We start from the raw sequence: 20,181 nt of genomic DNA, 5'->3' as shown, positions 1-20,181 counted from the left end.
GATTCTTTCTCTCCCTCTGCCCCTCTTCTCTGATCAGGCTCTCTCTCTAAAAAACAACTGCATAGTGCAGAACAGTATATTTAATACACTAACATTTTGGCTAAAAAGCAAAGGTAGGAAGGAAAGAAGAAAGGAAAATGCATATACACATTGGCTTGTACATATTACAAAGCATCTCCCTGGAAATACAAAAGCAATAGGTAACACTGACTTCCACGGAAGGGAACTGGGTACCCAGATGATAGGGATGGGAGGAGACTTCACTACACACACATTTGTACTTTTTGAATTTAGAAAAATGTGAGTGTATTATATCTATTCAGTGTCATAAAAAAATAAAAAATGCCTATGCTCCATCCCTTTCTCCTATACTATCTTCAAAACTCCTAACTTAGTACATTTACTATATGGAGTATTGCCACCTCATGCCAATTTCAAAACTTTAATGTTCTTTCTGTGAAACAATTTGCCAAGATACAGTAATAGCCTTTAAAATATACTTTTTTGGGGGCGCACCTGGTTGGCTCAATCAGTAGAACATGCAACCTGTGATCTCAGGGTCATGACTTTGAGCCCCACACTGAGGGTACAGATTACCTAAATAAATAAAACTTTTAAAAAAACTTAAAAAAAAATATTACTTAAAAAAATAAAACTTCTTTAACTCTATTAATACTACTTCTTAGAATGTTGTCTAAAGGAGTAACATGAGATAAGAGCAAAGATATGCATGCAGATGTTTGTTACAGCATTTTATGGTTGAAAACAACCTATATGAATGACAATATGACAATGACAAAATAAATTATGGCACAGTCATAAGTGGGATGCTATATAGGCATTAAAGCTGATATTTTAGAAGCATTTTTAAGGACAGGGAAATGGTTATATTACTAAAGCTATATACAATGTGATTATAATTCTATTGCTATCATGTGTCTTGTTGTTTTTTTTTTTAACCACTTCAAAGAGTTGAAGGGGTATGTTGATATACAGAGCAGATGTGTACCCTAGCCCCTAAAAAGAATAGAGAAACTTTTATCTCTGATGGTTAGCGCTACAACATTAACTGAATTTCTTGGTTTTTCCCAATCTAAACATACCTTTATAGTTTCTCATTATAGTTTATGTGGACTAGTGGTTATTACAAGAGTATGATAATATAAGGGAATTCAGAGACAAAAAGAAGTTCGAATCCTATCTCTGCCAGACAGCCTGTAAGTAATCTTGGGGAAGTTGCTTAACTTTTTTGAGACTGTTTTCTAAATTTATAACAACAGCAATCTCAGAAGGTTTGAGATTGAGATAATATGTACAGAAATAAGAATACTCAGGGGACCCTGGGTGGCTCAGTTGGTTGAGTGTCCAACTCTTGATTTTGGCTCATGTCAGGATCCCAAAGTTGTGGGACTGAGCGTGGCAGCAGGTTCTGTGCTAAATGTGGAAGCCGGCTTAAGATTCTGTCTCCCTCTGCCCCTCTCCCCCATTCATGCTCTCCCTCTCTCTCTAGCTCTCTAAAATTAAAAGAAAGAAAGAAAGAAAGAAAGAAAGAAAGAAAGAACACTTAGCATAGTACTCAGCACATAAAATGCTAAAAAATTCATTTATGCATTCATTCAACAAGTATTTATTAGCACCTACTATGTGCCAGTCCCTGTTATACCTGCTGTACAGAGAATCAGAGCAAACCTTTACACAAGTCCAGAAGACAACACTGACACAGAATACATAATATAAACAGTGTGCACATAAAGCAGTGAACATTCCCGTCAGCTATTTCTGTCTCTTTCTCCATTCATGGGTACCCATACAGAGTTTTTCAGCAGTATGACTGTTTGAACAGGGTTATTAGAACTTCAGTAGTTCTTAGGCAGCGTGAGATGTAAGTAGCATGAGACGTACCTACAAGAAAGTAGATTTTCAGTTCCAACCCAAATTAACAAAGTGTTGGAATACATCCAGTGTGCACATATCCCTAACAAATAGAGAATCATAACTCATAAAATGTTCATGCTTGGAGGAACCTGGTAATTACCTGATCCTTTTCTCTTATTTTTCAGATGAAGAAACAGAAATGCCCAAAGAGTTACATCAACACAATCTAGATATATTCTAAAAGCACAGGGGAAAAAAGCATATTGGAAAATCTATGATGATCTCTCCCAAGTAGGACACGATGAAGGACTCAAGCCTTTCCCTCTGGAAAGCAACAGTGGCTCTAGGTGATGTGACTCAGTTGCACAGGTACTGAGGTACAGGGATGAACCTAAATGAAAAGTGGCAAATCATTCTGGGCTACAATAAAGCTAAAATAGAACCGTGGTAAGAGAAGGAAGTGGTGACCACCCACCAGCTGCCTTTGAATGAAAGGAAGAAGAGAGTCACACCTGGGCCTGCAAATAGCAAAAGACCTACTGGAGCCATAAAGAAACGAGCACTGTGTAGTTCATATTTTAGAAGCGCAGAGTAAGGCCTAAACACCTTTCACCAGAACAGTGTATGTAACCTGTGTAGGAACAAAGGAGGAACACCTTCAGGAGGACCGAGAAGCCTAGGAGATTCCTAGGCTGCTGAGGAGCTCACAATGTAAGGTAGAAAGCCAGCACGCCATGGGTAGAGGGTAATGCACAAAGTGCGGTGAGAGCAGAGAATAGGGACACTTCCCTCAAAGATGGTGCCTCCCCTGAGACTTACAGAAGGCTAAAGAAGAAAGGGAAGTCATTCCAGGGAGATGCTGTACCAGGATTCTGTACAGATTCAGGAATAAGAGACTTCAAGCAGTTTAGGAAAATGTAAACAGATCATATAAATCATCTTGATATAAACAACATGAAAAAAAGAATAACAAAATTCAACACCTATTCATGATAGGTGTTTCTCAAACCAGCAATGAATAGAAAACAAAAATTCAAATATGTATCATTTACAAAAGCATCCAAAATCAAATACATAGGAATAAATCTAACAATATATAAGACCTGACCTCTACAGGGAAAGCTTCAAAGCATTACTTGACAGAAATTATGAAGAATACAAAAGAAAATTAATTTATTTATAAATGGAGGGACATTCAATACTATAAGATGTTAATATTCTGCAAAGTGACCTGCAGATTCAACAAAATCAAATCAAAATCCTACAGCTGTGTGTGTGTGTGTAGGAATTCACAAGCTAATTCTTAAACCTATATAGAAAAATATCCCAAGAACGGCCAAAGCAATTTTGGAAAACAATGCTTTTGGAAGACCTACACTACAGAATATCAAGACCCATCATAACATGATAATAATTAGGACTATTAATTAAGTATTGGCATGAGAACAAACAGAACAAATAGATTCCAGAAACAGATTCTCACATCTACAACTATTTGATTTATGATAGCAGTGACAATGCAGGGCCCTGGGAAAAGGAAGATATTACCAACAGTAGTGCTGGATCAATTAGGCATACAAATTTTAAAAATAAAAAATAAAACACATACACACACATACATATACACAGTGAAATATTACTCAGCCATAAAAAAGAATGAAATCTTGCCATTTGCAATGACATGAATGGAGTTAGAGAGTATTATGCTAAGCAAAATAAGTCAGAGAAAGACAAATACCACATGATTTCACTCACATGTGGAATTTAACAAACGGAACAAATAAGCAAAGGAGAGAGAGAGAGAGAGAGAGAGAGAGAGAGAGAGGCGCAGGCAAACCAAGAAAAAGACTCTGAAGTATAGAGTACAAACTGATGGTTACCAGGGGGGAGGTGGGTAGGGGGATTAAATAGGTGATGGGGATTAGGAGTGCACTTGTTGATATGAGCACCAGGTATCATATGAAGTGCTGAATCACTAAATTCTAAACCTGAAATAAATATTACATTGTATGTTAACTAACTAGAATTTAAGTAAAACTTGAGAGAGGAAAAAAGTAATATTATGCTGTATGGTAACTAGCTGGAATTAAAATTAAAAATTAGGGGCGCCTGGGTGGCTCAGTCGGTTAAGCGACCAACTTTGGCTCAGGTCATGATCTCGCGGTTCATGAGTTTGAGTCCTGCGTCAGGCTCTGTGCTGACAGCTCAGAGCCTGGAGCCTGCTTCAGATTCTGTGTCTCCCTCTCTCTCTGCCCCTCACCTGCTCGTGCTCTGTCTCTATCTCTCAAAAAATAAACAAATGTTAAAAAAATTTTTTAATTAAAAATTAAATTAAAAAATAATATATATATATATATATTTCATTCCATAATGAAAAATCAACTCCAGATGGACTATACATATCAACATTAAAGTAAAGCAAGATGACTTCTAGAATAAAACATAAATATTTTCAAGACATTGAGTCCAGAAAGATTAATCAAATAGGATTCAAAAAGCCCTAACCTTTAAGAGAAAACAACAGAAGTTAAACTACATTAAAATACATTAAAGTCTGTCAAAAAGATACTGTTCTCCTATATCATTTTTCTTATTCATGTCTTTTTCTTCTTTTAGATTTTCAAATATTTGTCCATTTTAGCACTGTGTTTAAAAAGAATCAATTTGGTGTTTTATAGATCAAATCTACTGTAATTTTTTCTAAATCTTTATTTCCTTAGCATGCAGTTAGGTTGATTTGTACTTAATTCCTTCTCTAGCTTGAAATCTTCTTGCTTTCGAATTTTCTCTTGGGTAATGCTTTAGCAAAATCCCCACTAGTTTTGTTATGTAGGGCTTGTGTTGCCGGTCATTTCTAAATGGTTTGTAATTACAACTGTAATTTCTTCTTTACTACAGGGATTATTTAGAAGAATAATCTTATATTTCCAAGAGGATATATTATTTATTTTGACTTTTTCTTTTAGTTGTTGTGAATTTCTAATTTGGGTATTCTTTGCAGACCTTCCTATCACCAATTTCCTGGAAAAGTGAAGAAGTATTTTAAAAGAATACTGTTCATGATTATAAAATTGGAATACATTAAATCTTTATTATTGTGTCATTCAAATATTCTTTTCTAATTTTTTTAATGTTTATTTATTTTTGAAAGAGACAGAATGCAAGCGGGGGAGGGGCAAAGAGAGAGGGAGACAGAATCTAAAGCAGGCTCCAAGCTCGGAGCTGTCAGCACAGAGTCCAGCATGAGACTTGAACCCACGAACCATGAGATCACGACCTGAGACGAAGTCGGACGCTTAACCCACTGAGCCACCCAGGTGCCCTGACCATTGATTATTTTTTTAGTTAGATTTTATTTTTATCAAAGTTATGTATGTACGGAGTCTACAGTGTCAAATAATTCTACAAAACTGTTACCCCTCCTCACACAAAAAAGATAGCAGCTCTCCAACATCCAGCCCTTTCTATTTCCTGCTCCACGGAAGCAATCACACTTTCCACACTTAATTGAGTCTCTTGGTATTTAGCTTTATGTCATTCCCATCCCTTTTCAGAACAAAGAAACACTTACTGAATTTAGCTAAAAGAGGGATGGCAGAGATAAACACTGCTGGAAATCTCAAAGATTTGGTGAACCACACATATAGGTACACAAGTTTTAATTTCTTGACTTCCCTAGTCTGATATGTTCATCTTCTTTGTCAAACAAAATATCAAAGCAAGCAGTTCAATTCTGGTTGCAGTCTCCTAGAGGAATACAGCTAAATTAAACCAAATAAGGACAGAAAAGACCAGCCAAAATGAGGTGACTTTTATAATATTTTGTAATATTTCTAACCACTAAATCCATGGCCTTTCTTGGGGCATGAGGATGTGAGAGTATCTAATGTTGTCTGAGCTCCTTTCAGAAGAACCAACCAAATACAGTTTTCAGACACCACGATATAAATGTCCAGAAGCTTAGCACTAGGAATATGGGTTTCAAATTGCTGTTAGCATTAATGCTAGCATTTTGGTTACTGAAGAAGGCCTCTAGTAGAAGGCTGGTTATTAAAAGGTAAGGGTCTATCAGGACTTGATGTATAGAATTATGCAGCACATGTACAGAATTTATGACATCTATATAGAAGTCAATAATTACTATGCCCTAGCTACGGTTTAGAATGGTTCATAGGTGATTACACCCATTTGTTCCATGAGACTTTCCCCCCAGTTCCAGGATCTCTATGCTAAATTAGATGCAAGCACCCCAGCTATTTCCTTAGGGCATGCCATCTGTTTGCAATGCACAGCTAATTCTGAGTCTGTTGCTCCTTGAAAAGTATCCCCTAAGGTTTCTGCCTGACTCCTAAATTCAAATTTATTGAAACTCCTCCCTCCTTCCCCTTCTCTCATCATAAGGCAAGGGAAGGCTAGATCTGACATAACGTATATGATCAATGAGAAATGGTGGAAAGTCTCTAGCTAAAAGAATATTTATGTGACCTTGCCTTTTGTTTGTTTGTTTGTTTTTTAAAGAATAAAGTGGAAGAAGCAATTGTGATCTTGGGGAAAAAGACTGCATGAGAGCAGAAAGACTCAAGCTCATAAATGCATTATAAATAGGGGTGCCCGGGGTGGCTTGGTTGGTTAAGCATCCAACTTTGGCTCAGGTCATGATCTCACAGTTTGTGGGTTCCAGCCCCACAATGAACTCTCTATTCAGAGTTCAGAACCTGAAGCCTGCTTTGGATTCTGTGTCTCCCCCTCTCTCTGCCTCTTCCCCACTCATGCTGTCTCTCTCAAAAATAAACATTTTTTAAAAATGCATTATAGGGGCTCCTGGGTGGCTCAGTCGGTTAAGCGGTCAACTTCGGCTCAGGTCATGATCTCGCGGTCCGTGAGTTCGAGCCCCGCGTCGGGCTCTGTGCTGACAGCTCAGGACCTGGAGCGTGTTTCAGATTCTGTGTCTCCCTCTCTCTGATGCTCACCCGTTCATGCTGTCTCTCTCTGTCTCAAAAATAAATAAAAACGTTAAAAAAAATTTTTTTTAATGCATTATAAATAAGGAAGAGAACAAAAGTTAAAATTTACCACGGGAAAAATAAAAACAATGGAAAGAGAAAAAATAGAGTATGTGTTCATAAGAAAGTGATCTACAGTGATAATTGTGTTAATTGGCTTGCTTTGTTGGTGATTAGAGAATTTCAAATAATTTACAAAAAAAAAAAAAAAGGAGAGAAAGAAAAGAAAGAAAAGTAAAGGACAAAAGACAGATCTGTGGTTCTCAATCCTTAAAGAATGTCAAGAAAAGGGCCGACTGTGTGTATCCCAGAGGGCACTGGGCCCTGGCTTTTTTACTTCACTTGGCTATAGCAAGTACTGTTGGTTTGTCTATGTTTAGAGAGATCAGTATTAGAAACATATCTGGGATGAGGAGATACTATAGATTTTTTTCAATTATCCCCACCAACTTTTTAGTATGAAGATTTTCAAACATTCAGAAACATTCAGAACATTCAGAAAAACTGTGAACACCTAAATTCTGTAATTGTCACTATTTTGCTATATTGATTTTATCATTATTTATCCATCTGTTGAGGGTCTAATTTCAGAGCATTTAAGGAGATCTTCCATAAATTTAGGCAATTAAAAAAAACCATTCTCCCTAATGGAGACTTGAGTGAGAAAAAAGGTGCTAGGGGTGCCTAGGTGGCTCAGTTGGGTAAGCGTCCAACTCTTGATTCTGGCTCAGGTCACAATCCCAGTTTGTTAGATCAAGACCCGCATCGGGTTCTGTGCTGACAGTGCAGAGCCTGCTTGGGATTCTCTCTCTCTGACCCTCCCCCACGTGCTCACTCTTTTCTCTCAAAAATAAACATTTAAAAAAAAAGGGGTGAGGGATGCTAAGTGACGTTTTAAGTGAAATTCCTGTTTAGTTATTAGCTGAATTATTTTCCTAAAATTATCCTGAAATACCATATATGTTCGGAGTCCCAGTTTCCTCACCTGTAAAATAAAGTGAGACAAAATGTAATCATGATCCCCATACTTACGGTTGTTTATAGCCTAAAAATCCTATATTTCTATGAAATTTTCTTAAAAATAACTGCCATTTACTTTGTGTTTTCTATGTGGCAGGAAGTATGCTATAATCTCATTTAATCTTCATAGGTTCCTTAAAATTTTGAGATACCACATTCATGAAAACTACCCACTGTTTTTAGTAGCATGCAGCCACTCTGACCTAATTCCAGTTGCACTTCCCCTTCACATTTTCAGTACCTTCTACTAACATCAATTTTGTACTGCTTTGGTGGAACTAGCTAGAACTAGCAAACAGAAATTTTCATTCCTCACTGAGAAACATGAGCAAACTCTGGTCCGTGGTGTGTAATTTTTTTCCAAATGTAAAATGCGATAAAACAGCCAAAACTACTTTAACTTGTTTATTTTGGTAAAATAATTACATATAATTATTGTTGAAGGAAATCTACAATACACAATCTTGGTGTTTTTATTTAAATCTGTTGCACATTGAATAACAAAATTAAAATGTCAGTTTTTCAATTGGAGAAAGTACTCAAATCAACAGCCATGTGCTAAACAAAGAGACTCAATTAGAGCACATTATGGTTCCATTTGGGAATAAATACATCCAGAAAAAAACCAACAAAGACCATACATATATTGTGCGTGTTCATATAAATTAAAAGTCAGTTACTAATTTTCTACCTCTACATTCCTCTTCAGGCTTACCTATCTCCTCCATGTTCATTGCTCCCAAATATTAGCCCTCACTTCTAGTTAAAAAAAGCTGTTTGTTTTTGCTTTTTTCCATGGGAGCTATTTGTATTTCAATGCATATTTAAAGATCTTATATTGTAGAAATGTAACAGGATGCCCGCACAAGGTGTCCTAGAACTATAAATACACACTATTATGTAATACGTGAGGTTCATACCTAGGAAATCTAGATGGAATGGTTATCCTGAAGCAAATGAACAAAAATAAGGAGGTTCAGCCCTGTTGATTAGAACAAGGAAACACTAGGACTGAGAAGTAAGAAAGGAAAGTGAATCTACTCAAGTCATGGACAATGATAAACCCAAACTCTTCACTTGATTTCTCTCTCATGCCCCTTATACAAAGACTTCTATAGTAGATTCTGCTCGAGAGCAGGGAGAAACTTGTTTTTCCCAATGAAATTGGCATGTTTCTAACAAAGAATATCCTTCATGGTAACATATGTGAGTATCTTTTACATGAATATTGGGGTTACTATGCATCCTACCTGTGTAAGGACACACTCTCTGAGTATGTGTGGTCTCTCCTAAAGGAAGTCATCGATCCCAACATCCATCACCCAGAAAGGAGGCAGCTCTTCAGATGGGAAACCTAAGCAAAGACACTCTCTGGACCCTGCTGTTTTGGCCCTGTTTGAAGAAAGATAAATGCCTGGCTCTATTCACTTCTGGTGACAGTACTCAGATGATGTCTGCCAAATGGAGACAGGCCAAAAGATAAGGACATGAGGAAAATGTCTTTGTAAGCCAGCTTGAACAGTTTCATGTTGCTTTCTCTATTCATTATCCTCTAGCTTTTAGCTAAGCTTGATTTAAATGCTGCAGCCTTACATCAGCTGTTCCACTGGCATTAGTGTAAGACTAGTGTGTCCATACTTGGATCACAGCCTTTGCATGGAGAAGAAAAATGGTAGCACAACCCTCAATACATGTTGAAGAAGAAGCCTGCGAACGAGAATCAGGGCTGAGGTCCAGGAAGCCTTTACTACTTAGAGATTCTCCGTGCATTGCATCTTTGTGTCTGGGGCTCCTTATTATTAAGGAAGGAGGCAGCCTCCCATAAATGCTCAATAACAGGCAATGAGATGCAAACTATCAGGTTCCCTGATTGCTCTCACTGCTAGAAAACTCAGAGCTACGTATTATGTTCAACTACAAAAGCTTTCCCCAGCTAAAAGTTATGGAGAATTGTTCTTTCTTTTCCCCTTTTATTTATTGGTTCTTATCTTTCTGGTCATTAGTTCTGATCTTACTGCATATGTTTTTATTTCAAGTTTCCTAAATCCTTTCCTGGAAAACAGTCAGAGGACACAAGCCAATCACTGAATAATTTTTCCCATACAATAAGAAAGTTACAAAATAGTGCTCCTCTCAAAGGTATGAATGCTAAAGAGTATGAATGCTATATGTTGGCCTCTCTTCTACCTCATCCAAGAACCAGAGCAGATTCTCAAGAGGTGAAAGAGAGCTTGAACGCTAATGTCAGTACAATCAGAAGATCACAAATAATTCTGAATACATATTTCTTTGGTGTTGGAGGGGGTGGAGAGAACAAAGCATGGACCTGCAATCCAGGAGGGAAGAATATCTCAGTGAACTGAGCAAGGCTCCACATCTAAGTTAGGAGTTCAGAGTCAAAATAAGTACTTCGCTTAAGGTGGCTTTTTAGGGCACCAGAAAAAAAAAAAAAAAAAAAAAAAAAAAAAGGAGAGAGAGAGAGAGAGAGAGAATGAGGTAGAAGGCAAATGCTGATAATTGTTTCTTTGCCTAAGATTCTCTCCCATTTCCAACCACATTCCAATCTTACATCTTTGCTGCCTACTGAAAAACTCCACTTGGTTATGCGACCCTCACCTCAAACTCAACATGTTCAAATCAGGTTTCATTTCCCCGTCAATCTTTCTCTCACCTAATTCCTTACTAGTTAAAAGCATTATCCAGATGTAAAAGTCCTGGAGTCATTCTTTTTTTATTTCATGGAATCCTTAATTTTTGTACTCCAACTTCCTACAACTAAGATCTACTGCCGTTCAACAAATATTTACTGCGTACCTATGATGCACCAGACACTTTCTATGCCCTTGTGATACAGTGGGAACAAAACAGAAATATCCATTTTCATAAACTTATATTCTAGTAGGAAGAGGGAAACAACAGACAGAGTAAATAAGTAAATACGGTTAAGTAAGTACAGGATCTCAGAAGGTAGTAAATGTTACAAAAAAAGAAAAAGCAGAGTAAGATAATGGCAATTTAAAAAAAGGGTGGTCAGGGTAAGTCTCATTGAGAAAAAGGTGACATTTGAGCAAAGATGTGGAAGAAGTAAGGGAGGAGGCTGTGTGGATATGTGGGGAAGAGCAGAGGCAAAGGGACAGCCCTGCAAAGGCCCTACTACCAGCTCCTCCGATTTCTTTGAAATGTCATAAAAACATGTCAGATTAAAACCACTCACCTGATTTTTAAGGCCCATAATTCCTTGAACCCATCCTCTAAATCATGAACCTCCACTCCTCCCTTTAAAATTCTTGGAACTTAACATGCTCCTTCTTCATATGCATCATCCTCCCCTACCTAGGAGCGCTTTCTCTCTGCCCCAATCTAAACTCTGTCCATCCCACAAGGCAGGGGATCAAGTCCTACCACTTCTATAAAGCAGTGTCTATGGCTGCTATTACTGAATCTGTATTTATCATATTTCCCAAGTATCATATTTCTCTATTTTATTTTTTTTTAATGTTTGTTTATTTTTGAGAGGGAGAGACGGACAGACACAGAGTGCAAGCGAGAGAGGGACAGAGAGAGGGAGACACAGAATTTGAAGCAGGCTCCAGGCTCTGAGCTATCAGCACAGAGCCCGATGCAGGGCTTGAACCGATGAACCGTGAGATCATGACCTGAGCCAAAGTCTGATGCTCAACTGACTGAGCCACCCAGGCACCCCCCAGGTATCATATTTCTTAAAGGAAGTCAGCCTCTTTCTCTACTTCCCACTGTGTTGGTCACTACAAGCTGAAGCTCTTTACAACTTAAAAACACTTTTATTAGCTTTGATAAACTACTGAAAGAGATAGAATGATTTTTTTAATGACTTTATTATACTAAAAAAAACCCATGGGGAATGGATGAGTCAAAGTGTTAGTGATGGACAGTGATAGCTTTTTTCTTTTCTCTAATTCAAATTTTCAGCTATTTTCAAGTCTGTGGTTATGTTACTTTAAGAAGCAAAGAGTGTGCTATGAAAATATATAAATCAATACAAATAGTGTGTGATCAACTGTCATTAGACTCATCAGAGAGATTAAAATTACCTAAAAATAGAAGTCAAAGACTGCAAGCATCTGAGTAACTTGCAGTTGCAAAGAGGCACACTATAATTAAGACAAGCTGAAGCAAATTCTCATGGTTGAAAAAAAAGAAGAAAAAAAAAACCCCTTCCTGATGAAGTGACCGAAACAAGATATTTACTGTATACAAAAGCAACATGATGTGCAGGAAAGAGTCCACCCTCTGAAAATGTTCAAGTACAGGTCCCACCACTTATTAACATCATGACCTCAGTTTCCTGGTCTATAAAATGGAAACACAGAAGCTCTTCCTTTTACAAACTTTCACAGATACAAACTAAGTTCCAGTCTGAGCAAAATCCTGTTAACTCTGCCTACTGGAGTTAGTGGTAATGCACAATCATTCGAACCTCAGTGGTTGGACTGTTACTAGCTTACAGATCTCTATTCTATCTGAAGCAGTATCTTTTTTTATAAATATATCTATGACTAAAAGATGAAAGAATATTGACATCTTTGAATAACATGTAAGATAGCTGAAAAGAATCCTGGGTTTGAACCAATGTCATCAGGGCACCTGGATGGCCCAGTTAAGTGTCTGATGCTTGATTTTGGCTCAGGTCATGATCTCATGGTTCATGAGATCGAACCCCGTGTTGGGTTCTGTGCTGACAGCACGGAGAGTGCTTGGGATTCTCTCTCCCTCTCTCTCTGCCCCACTTGTATACATGTTCTCTCTCTCAAAATAAACATTAAAAAAAAAAACAAAAAACAATGTCATCAAAATCTACAGTTAACTCTTGAGCACTGGTCACCCGGACCTAGTAACAAATGGACTTTAAAAAAAATCTGGAAATTAACTGGTACATAAGAAACTTTTGTACTATTATACAACTACCATCAGCGTTGGTTCTGAGAATTAAATGAGACAAGGCAGACAGAATGCCTGGCACATTCTTATCATATATTCTTTTCAGATTGATAAATGGTACATGGACCACTGAATCTTCACGAAATGTCAAAGTAACCTGTGTGCACCCATCTCCTGCAAGTCATAATTTTTTTTTAAGTTAGAAATCATTCTTTATAATGGGTATTCTCTTAGATTGCCAAACAGGGAGTAGCTTTCCAAAAAGCCAGATGTGATCTATGAAACTGGACCCACAGAAACTGGACCCAGACTTACTCCTCTCTCTCACTAGTGTTGGAGAAAGTGTCTGTCTAAAGCAAATAGCCTATAAGTCAATCAATCATTAAGTTCATATAAAAAAAGGGTAACCATAAGAAACCTACCTGCATCACCTGGCCCAAAACTGTAGAGCTAAAACTGGATCTCATTCAAAGTAGCAACAAATCTTAATGTTTATGCGTAACACTTGGATTTGATAATGAAGAAATTCAGTTAAGAAAGTCATTAATTACCCTAAGTATTAGAGTTAGGCCGGGTCAAGACAGATCATAATTTTTAAGATTCCAAAAGTTTTCTCAAGCCAGTTCTATGGGACAATGCATGAAAATCCCTGAGATACATGCCAGCATCTGCCCTCAATTCCAGAAGCAGGAAGCAAAGATGTGACCCAATCACATGATAATAAACCACAGTCCATCTGTTCAGAGAACTTGCATTATGTAAGCCACAACCAAGAAAGAACAGCAAAAGGCAGGCAGTTTGTCAACATGCGCAGGAGGCTCTGTGGTTTGAAGAAACATGTTCTCACATCAAAAGGGCCATCCATAAAAAAAATGGCATTTTTAAAACCCATGTCATTAGACATGAAAATATCTGATGAACTACAAAGGTACTACCAGAATGGTGTTGAGTTCAGATAACTGTTTCAACTAGGCCTAGAAGAACCTTTCAGCAAAGGTCTTCTCCACATAAGCAGCCCTCCTCAGAGGAACAAGATTTACCTCCCTCTCAATTATTTTGATCATGTCAGTTCCCTATTTAATTTCAACAAAGTAGATCATCTAAAACTCTAAACCTAAACCATGTACTGCAAGGCCTCTCAATTACATCCACTTCAATTAAACCCCAAACAGCTTTACCATCTTTTAAACTACTAAAGCCTACTCTTCTCAATCAATAAGCTCTACACCAGGTCTTTTTATCAGCAATATAAAAAGGATATTGACCTTCTCTTGAGGACTTTTTAGCTCCTCCCCCACTCCATCAGAAGTCACTTTTCATAAATTCTATAAAATTCAAGATAACTAACTTCACTTAGGTAAGTCACTCCATTAACCCTCCCCTCCCCTCCTCAAAGCCCTTCATATTTTAAAGAGCAGAAGATTTGTGGGGCGCCTGGGTGGCTCAGTCAGTTGGGCGTCTGACTTCGGCTCAGGTCACGATCTCACGGTCCGTGGGTTCGAGCCCCGCATCGGGCTCTGTGCTGACAGCTCAGAGCCTGGAGCCCGTTTCAGATTCTGTGTCTCCCTCTCTCTCTGCCCCTCCCCTGTTCATGCTCTGTCTCTCTCTGTCTCAAAAATAAATAAACGTTAAAAATTAAAAAAAAAAAAAAAAAAAGAGCAGAAGATTTGGAATGAGATAATCTAAATTCCTGTCTTAGTTCTGCCTGACCCTAAGAAATTCACCTAATCTCTGATGTCATTTTTTTCCCTTATAAACCAAAGGGACTTACAACTTTCAGCATTAGAATGCTTACCCCTGGTGGGCAGTCTATAATATTATTTTCCCTTATTTATCCCACTTAGATTACCTTTCTATTTTGTTTCCATTCACATATTACAGAGTTTTCAGAATTGGGGGAAAGAAACCGTGGTAATACATCCAAACCCTGCAGTATAGAATAAAGAACTGAACTCTAAAAAGGAACTTGCCAGTCAATAAAAGCTTTGATTCCTGCCCTGGTGTAGGCCCCAGGACAGTGGGGGACACAGCTTACTACTCGTCAACTCTCCGTCTCTGCCCATTTGAATTTAAGCTACCTTTCAAAGTCAGTTCAAGTCCTAAAGTGTCCAGAAAGCCTCCCCCCATTACTTCAGCCTACATTAATCATTTCCCTCTTTGACTACTTGATGCCTCTCTGCAGGGGTAATTTAAAAATATTTAACAACTGGCTCCACAATGGTACCAACCAATCAGAAAAGATGTCTGATCAGTCAAAACACACGTGGCCCAGTGGAAATTGGTGGCTGAACATCAATCCAGTAATATCAACACAAAATAGCAACCTCAAACTCCAATACAACTTTCTCATCTGGTATTCAAAATCTCATGAATTAGGAAAAGTAGGTATGATCCAGAGTTTCTGTATAACTAGGGGTGAGGCTGAGACTAACAAGCAAATCTAATAACCAACTGCTTCTTTCACCACATTATGCAATTTCCATATTATATACACAGAAATGCCAATTAATATTGCATAAGCTGTACTTACATAAAACAGTATAAATACTAAAGGAAGGCTCAGTCAAGTGGAATTCACTTAATCAACGAGCATTTAAGTGGAACAGAATATAAAACACAGTGCTAGGTTCCAAAAGTATAAAGGAAAAGGCATAACCCTTGCCCTCTGGGTACCTATAACACATTCAAAAGTATAGTTAAAGAACGGCACAGGACTGGTGGAAATAAACAACACAAACTGTAAGTACTATACAGTTCAAGGAAATAAAGAGTTCAGGAACTAAATCAGTACATGAAGACAGGACTGAGAACTTCTCTCCTCACATTCCCAAAAGGGGTAAAGTTAAGTATGTAGTTAAAAGGCTAAAAAGTCAAGAGTCAGTGGGAAAACAGAAATCACCGGAATTGAGGGTTTACAGTAGTAACGAGTTGAGAATCTTTGGTTGAATACTCAGAGATGGCTTCAATCATAAGCCTCAAGTATTGCTCTAACTGCTGAATACAAATGGAAAATCTTGTAAACCCTTTGTGAGGATGGCTGAGGAAGATTAGCTTGGCAATAGCCTATAGAAAAGCCTAGAGGAGAGAAACTAGAAAGCAACTTAGAGTCAAGGGATAACAGGCAGGGCTAAACTGATGGCTGCATACAAAGAAAAGAGACATTCGAGAAGCGTTTATGGAGGAGTGCTTGGGTGGCTCAGTTGGTTAAGCATCTGACTCTTGCTTTACGTTCAGATCATAATCTCACAGATCTCACAGTTTGAGGGATCAAGCCCCTCATCGTGCTATGCACTGACAGCACAGAGCCTGCTTGGGATTCTCTCCCTCCCTCTCTGCCTCTCCCGGCTGGCTCATGCTCTCACACACTTTCTCTCTCTCACTCAAAATAAATAAACAAACTTAACAACAACAACAAAAAAAGAGTTGGGGGTTTTAGGCATGTTTTCAAAGAAAAAACTTACACGATGGCAGAAAGGAAACCAGACTCTCACACGGGATATATATGTGGACATACTGGTATGGTACTAATCTGTGTACTAGGGACAGGGAACCAATTTCCCCAGAGAAATCTATGTTAAAGAGAGGAGAAGCTGGGCAGAGAAATACAAAACTGATAGATACCCAGACAATAAGGAATAACTGCAAGGTCTTAAAAAGGAAGCTAAATTATAAATTTAAAAGTGCATTTGAGCTGCTTCAGAATCAATGAAAGATCAACACAAACAAGCATGGGCAGACCAGTTGAGGGAGTCTAGACTACAGAGTAACGGCACCAGGATCAACTTTGTGCTGTATGCACACCAGTGTAGTCTGGAAGCTTCTCCCCAGCATGGACTGAGCACTGTTCTGGATGCTAATTAAGTCCAATATTGTCAAGTGAATACATGAACACTTAGTGTGATGGGTAGGCTAGATGGGAAGAGTGAAGTATGCTATTCGAATTATTAGTGCTGTAGAAATGTTACTTTTGCTTGATACCTGACTATGGATTCTCCTACCTGTCCACATATTTACCTTGCCCCCACTCCTTAGGCCATTGTCAGAAAACCAGCATTTCCTCTAATGTAGGCCCAGTATGAAGGGTTTCCAGCAATGGACGAGGTAGGCATCAGAAAAAAGCCAACCGGATTTTCATAGTGTGAAGACAAAACCAAAAAGGTAATCATAAAGACCAAGTGCTCATTAGAGGACTGAAAAGAAATATGGGCTACGTCAGACAGGTGTATATATTAAGGCATATAGGTTCTGGAAAGACTGAACTCTGGGTGGAAATCCTAACTCCAGCTCTTAGTAACTAAGTACTTAACCTAACCTGTTTGAAACTCAGTGTTCTCATCTATAACGTGGGGCAAATGCCACAAGGCCTGAGGGTTTCATTGTGAGAACTGGATAATGTACTTTATGCATCTACAGCATGGTAAGCTTTTAACAGACAGTAGCTATTACTCATAATTGGCACTCTCATTCTTGAGTTGTTTGTTTTTTAAAACATTTGGTATTCAATTTTAGAAACAGAAATGTACTTTCAATGTAATTTAGTTTCTAACACTAAGGATTCTATATTTTAGTTTCTAGTATTTTAGTCTGGATGTTAACAAAGTTTTTCACTGTTCCTTCCACGGAAGTAGGTTATTACCACATATCCCATCCTGACTTCATATTTTGGGAAAAAAGGAGCAAACAAACATTCTCCCTTGAAAACCAAAGTACACAGAGACTACTGATTCAAACTACTGTCACTCAAGAAAAGGAACATCACTAGCGATGTTCCTTCGAGGAAATAAAAGCGTTTGATCAATTCGGAGTCATTCCCATTCAAACATTCCAAACCCCGCAGAGTGAGCAAACGTTCAAGTTTCTACTACGAAAACAATCTGTAGCCTTCTGGTTACTGGATTCACTTCAACACTTCCCAGACGCACCAAAGAAGAAACATTCCGCACATCTTCGTGCCTCCTTCTTCTCACACAAAGCTTCGCGGCTCCCCCTTCCAAGAGCCACCCCCGGCTGGGGAAACAGCCCCTCTCGGCGGGGTCGGGCCGGTGCCCAAAACCAGGGCACCCCCATGACCCGGGGGTCTCCCCACACGTCGCCCCCTCCCACCGCTCGGCAGGCTCAGAGTTCATACCCCGCCCGGGAAACCTCCGGCGACCCCAACCCCGCCCCGGGCCCCGAAAACCTCGTGCGACCCTCCCGCTCGGGGTGGGGTGCCCAGACAACGCCACAAGGCGCCCGGGCTCCTCCAGGCCCGGCCGGCCGCACACCACCTCCGGCCCTCGGCCCGCGCCCCCTGGCTCCCCGCAAGGCAGTCCGGCCCTCGGACCGCTCCGCCCGACGCCACCTCCCCCGGGGAGCTGGGAGCAGGGGCGGCCGCCCGCTGCCCGGCACGTCCACCCGCGCCCAGACACACGCCCCCGCCCCGCCCCGCCCCGCCCGCGCTCCCCGCCCGTGATTCGCGTGGCGGCCGCCAGGCCAGGCCAGCCGGGCCCCGGCCCGGCGCCGCCACCTGCGCCCCCGGCCCCGCGCCATGTTTGAGAAAGAGAGGTAGCGAGCCAGAGGCCGGGCCCGGCCCGCGCGCCCCGCAGCCGCCCGCCAGCCCTGCCGCGCCGCCGCTCACCCGTCGCCCCCGGGGCCAGCGTCGCCGCCGCCGCCAGCACGAGGAGGAGCAGCCGGGGACGCGGAGCAGCGGCCGCCGCCTCCATGGTCCCGCCGCCACCGCCTGTGGCCCGGTCCGGCCCGGCCGCCGCCTCGCCTGAGCAAGCCCTGCCTCGCCCCACCTCCCGCCGCCGCGGCGGCCTCGCTCCGGCCCTTTGTAACTGCTCCGGGGCTGCGCGTCCATTGGCTGGCGGGCTCCCGCCGGCCCCGCCTCCCGGCTGTCTGCGAGCGGCCAAGCGGGACCAATCCCGGAGCCCCGCCCACGGGCTCGCTGGACAGCCAATCCGCAGCCGCGGGCGCCGGCCTCTGACCACGCCCCCAGACTCCCCGGGGGCCGCGCTGCCAGACCCCTGCCCCAGCTCGAGCTGCTCCCTGCTTGGAGGAGGCCGGGTAGCGGCAGGGTCTAGCGAGCCCTGCCCTGGCTTAGCCTCCAGCCCCGGAGGGCGAGGGTTGCACGAGGGGTGTGTCTGGGTGTGAGTCGCTTTCGGAAAAAGGCTGTGGCAGCTCTAACGCTCTTCTCTTGTAGCCTTCTCTCAGCACCTAAGATCTAGTACTGACCCCAACCCCACCCCGATCCCCCCTTCATGGCCCTGCACCACCAATCCTCAACACAGTCGCCCAGATCCGCGGTCGTCAGGCAGGCTTCAACTTCCATTTCCCAAATCCAAGCTTCAACTTTCAACAGCCCGCCCCCCAAGTCCTTCCTCCGTGCCTTTGATATATGACTCAGTCTTCTCCTCCCGCTGTCAGTGTCTAACCCCAACCTAGCCCACCGCTCAAATTCCAGGCCCTGAAAGTCCTCAAATCCTGGTCTCAGGTCTCAGATCTCAGACTTAGACTTCAGATCCTGAGCTCCGACACACCCCCGAAGAGCCTCTCTCCCTTCGGAACTCAGAGCAGACCCAGAACGGGTTCCAAACCACACTCCTTTCTGACCTCCTCCTGATCCAGGTGGGAAAGGGAAGGTTCCCACCCCCACCCCCCAAGAAGGAGGACTTCCCTTCTTAGCACGCAGCACTCCTCCCGTGGCGGAGGGGGCGTAGTTAATACTTTGACTTGCCTCTGACACGCCTGCACAATAATTCTGAGGTGTCACTAGAAACCCAAATAAACTCGGCTACGTTTTCATTCTGAATTCCTAATTTACTGTGAGACGCTCCACCCACCTTCCCTCTGGGACACCAAAATGAGCTCCAGATTTGTAATTCTTCCTGTCAGACTAGTCCTCTCTTCAGACACAAACACAGCCGAGGAGGCTGTTACATAGAACAGAGAACATTTTTCCACAGAACCTTTTAAGGAGAAAATTTTATTTTCTGTGTGATTTGAGCTTGGAATTAAATAAACCTTGGTGGTGGGAATCAGAATCACCCTCCAGCATCAATTTGTAAATTAGCGCTACTCCTCGCTGAGCACTTGACCTGCCAGTAAAGACTTCCCTCCCGAGCTGTAAAAGGGTAGGTAGGGTGTTGGAGTGGAGATCTGAGACCTGCCCCATTCCCCTCCTGAACAGGATACTTATTTGAACAAGTCAGTTAACCTTCCGAGTCTCCATGTCTTCATCTGTAAAATGGAAACAATACCTCCTCTTTAGTGAGAGGATGTAAGATTTGGGTTTCTTCTCCCCCTCCTTCAAGCTTTACTTCTAGGCCCTCCCTCCAGCCACTGCTCTCTGACAAGTAAGCTAGGGTTCTACACCGAACCGCCGAGC

At 41.2% G+C, this 20,181-nt stretch overlaps 1 protein-coding gene across 2 annotated transcripts in view; it reads right to left on the bottom strand.

The window, feature by feature from the left end:
* The window catches only part of TGFBR1 (transforming growth factor beta receptor 1), a 56,913-nt gene extending 38,336 nt beyond the window's left edge, over window positions 1–18,577 (bottom strand). For both annotated transcript variants that reach the window (XM_042914304.1, XM_042914305.1), the window contains exon 1: window positions 18,433–18,577. In XM_042914304.1, the coding sequence (XP_042770238.1) occupies window positions 18,433–18,517 (85 nt within the window). In that variant the 5' untranslated portion in view covers window positions 18,518–18,577. The remainder of the gene's footprint in view (window positions 1–18,432) is intronic.
* Window positions 18,578–20,181: the final 1,604 nt, after the last annotated feature.

This window comes from Panthera leo, chromosome D4 (assembly GCF_018350215.1).
Source record: "Panthera leo isolate Ple1 chromosome D4, P.leo_Ple1_pat1.1, whole genome shotgun sequence".
NCBI classification, from domain to species: Eukaryota; Metazoa; Chordata; class Mammalia; order Carnivora; family Felidae; genus Panthera; species Panthera leo.
This window is presented reverse-complemented; position numbering and strand designations above follow the sequence as displayed.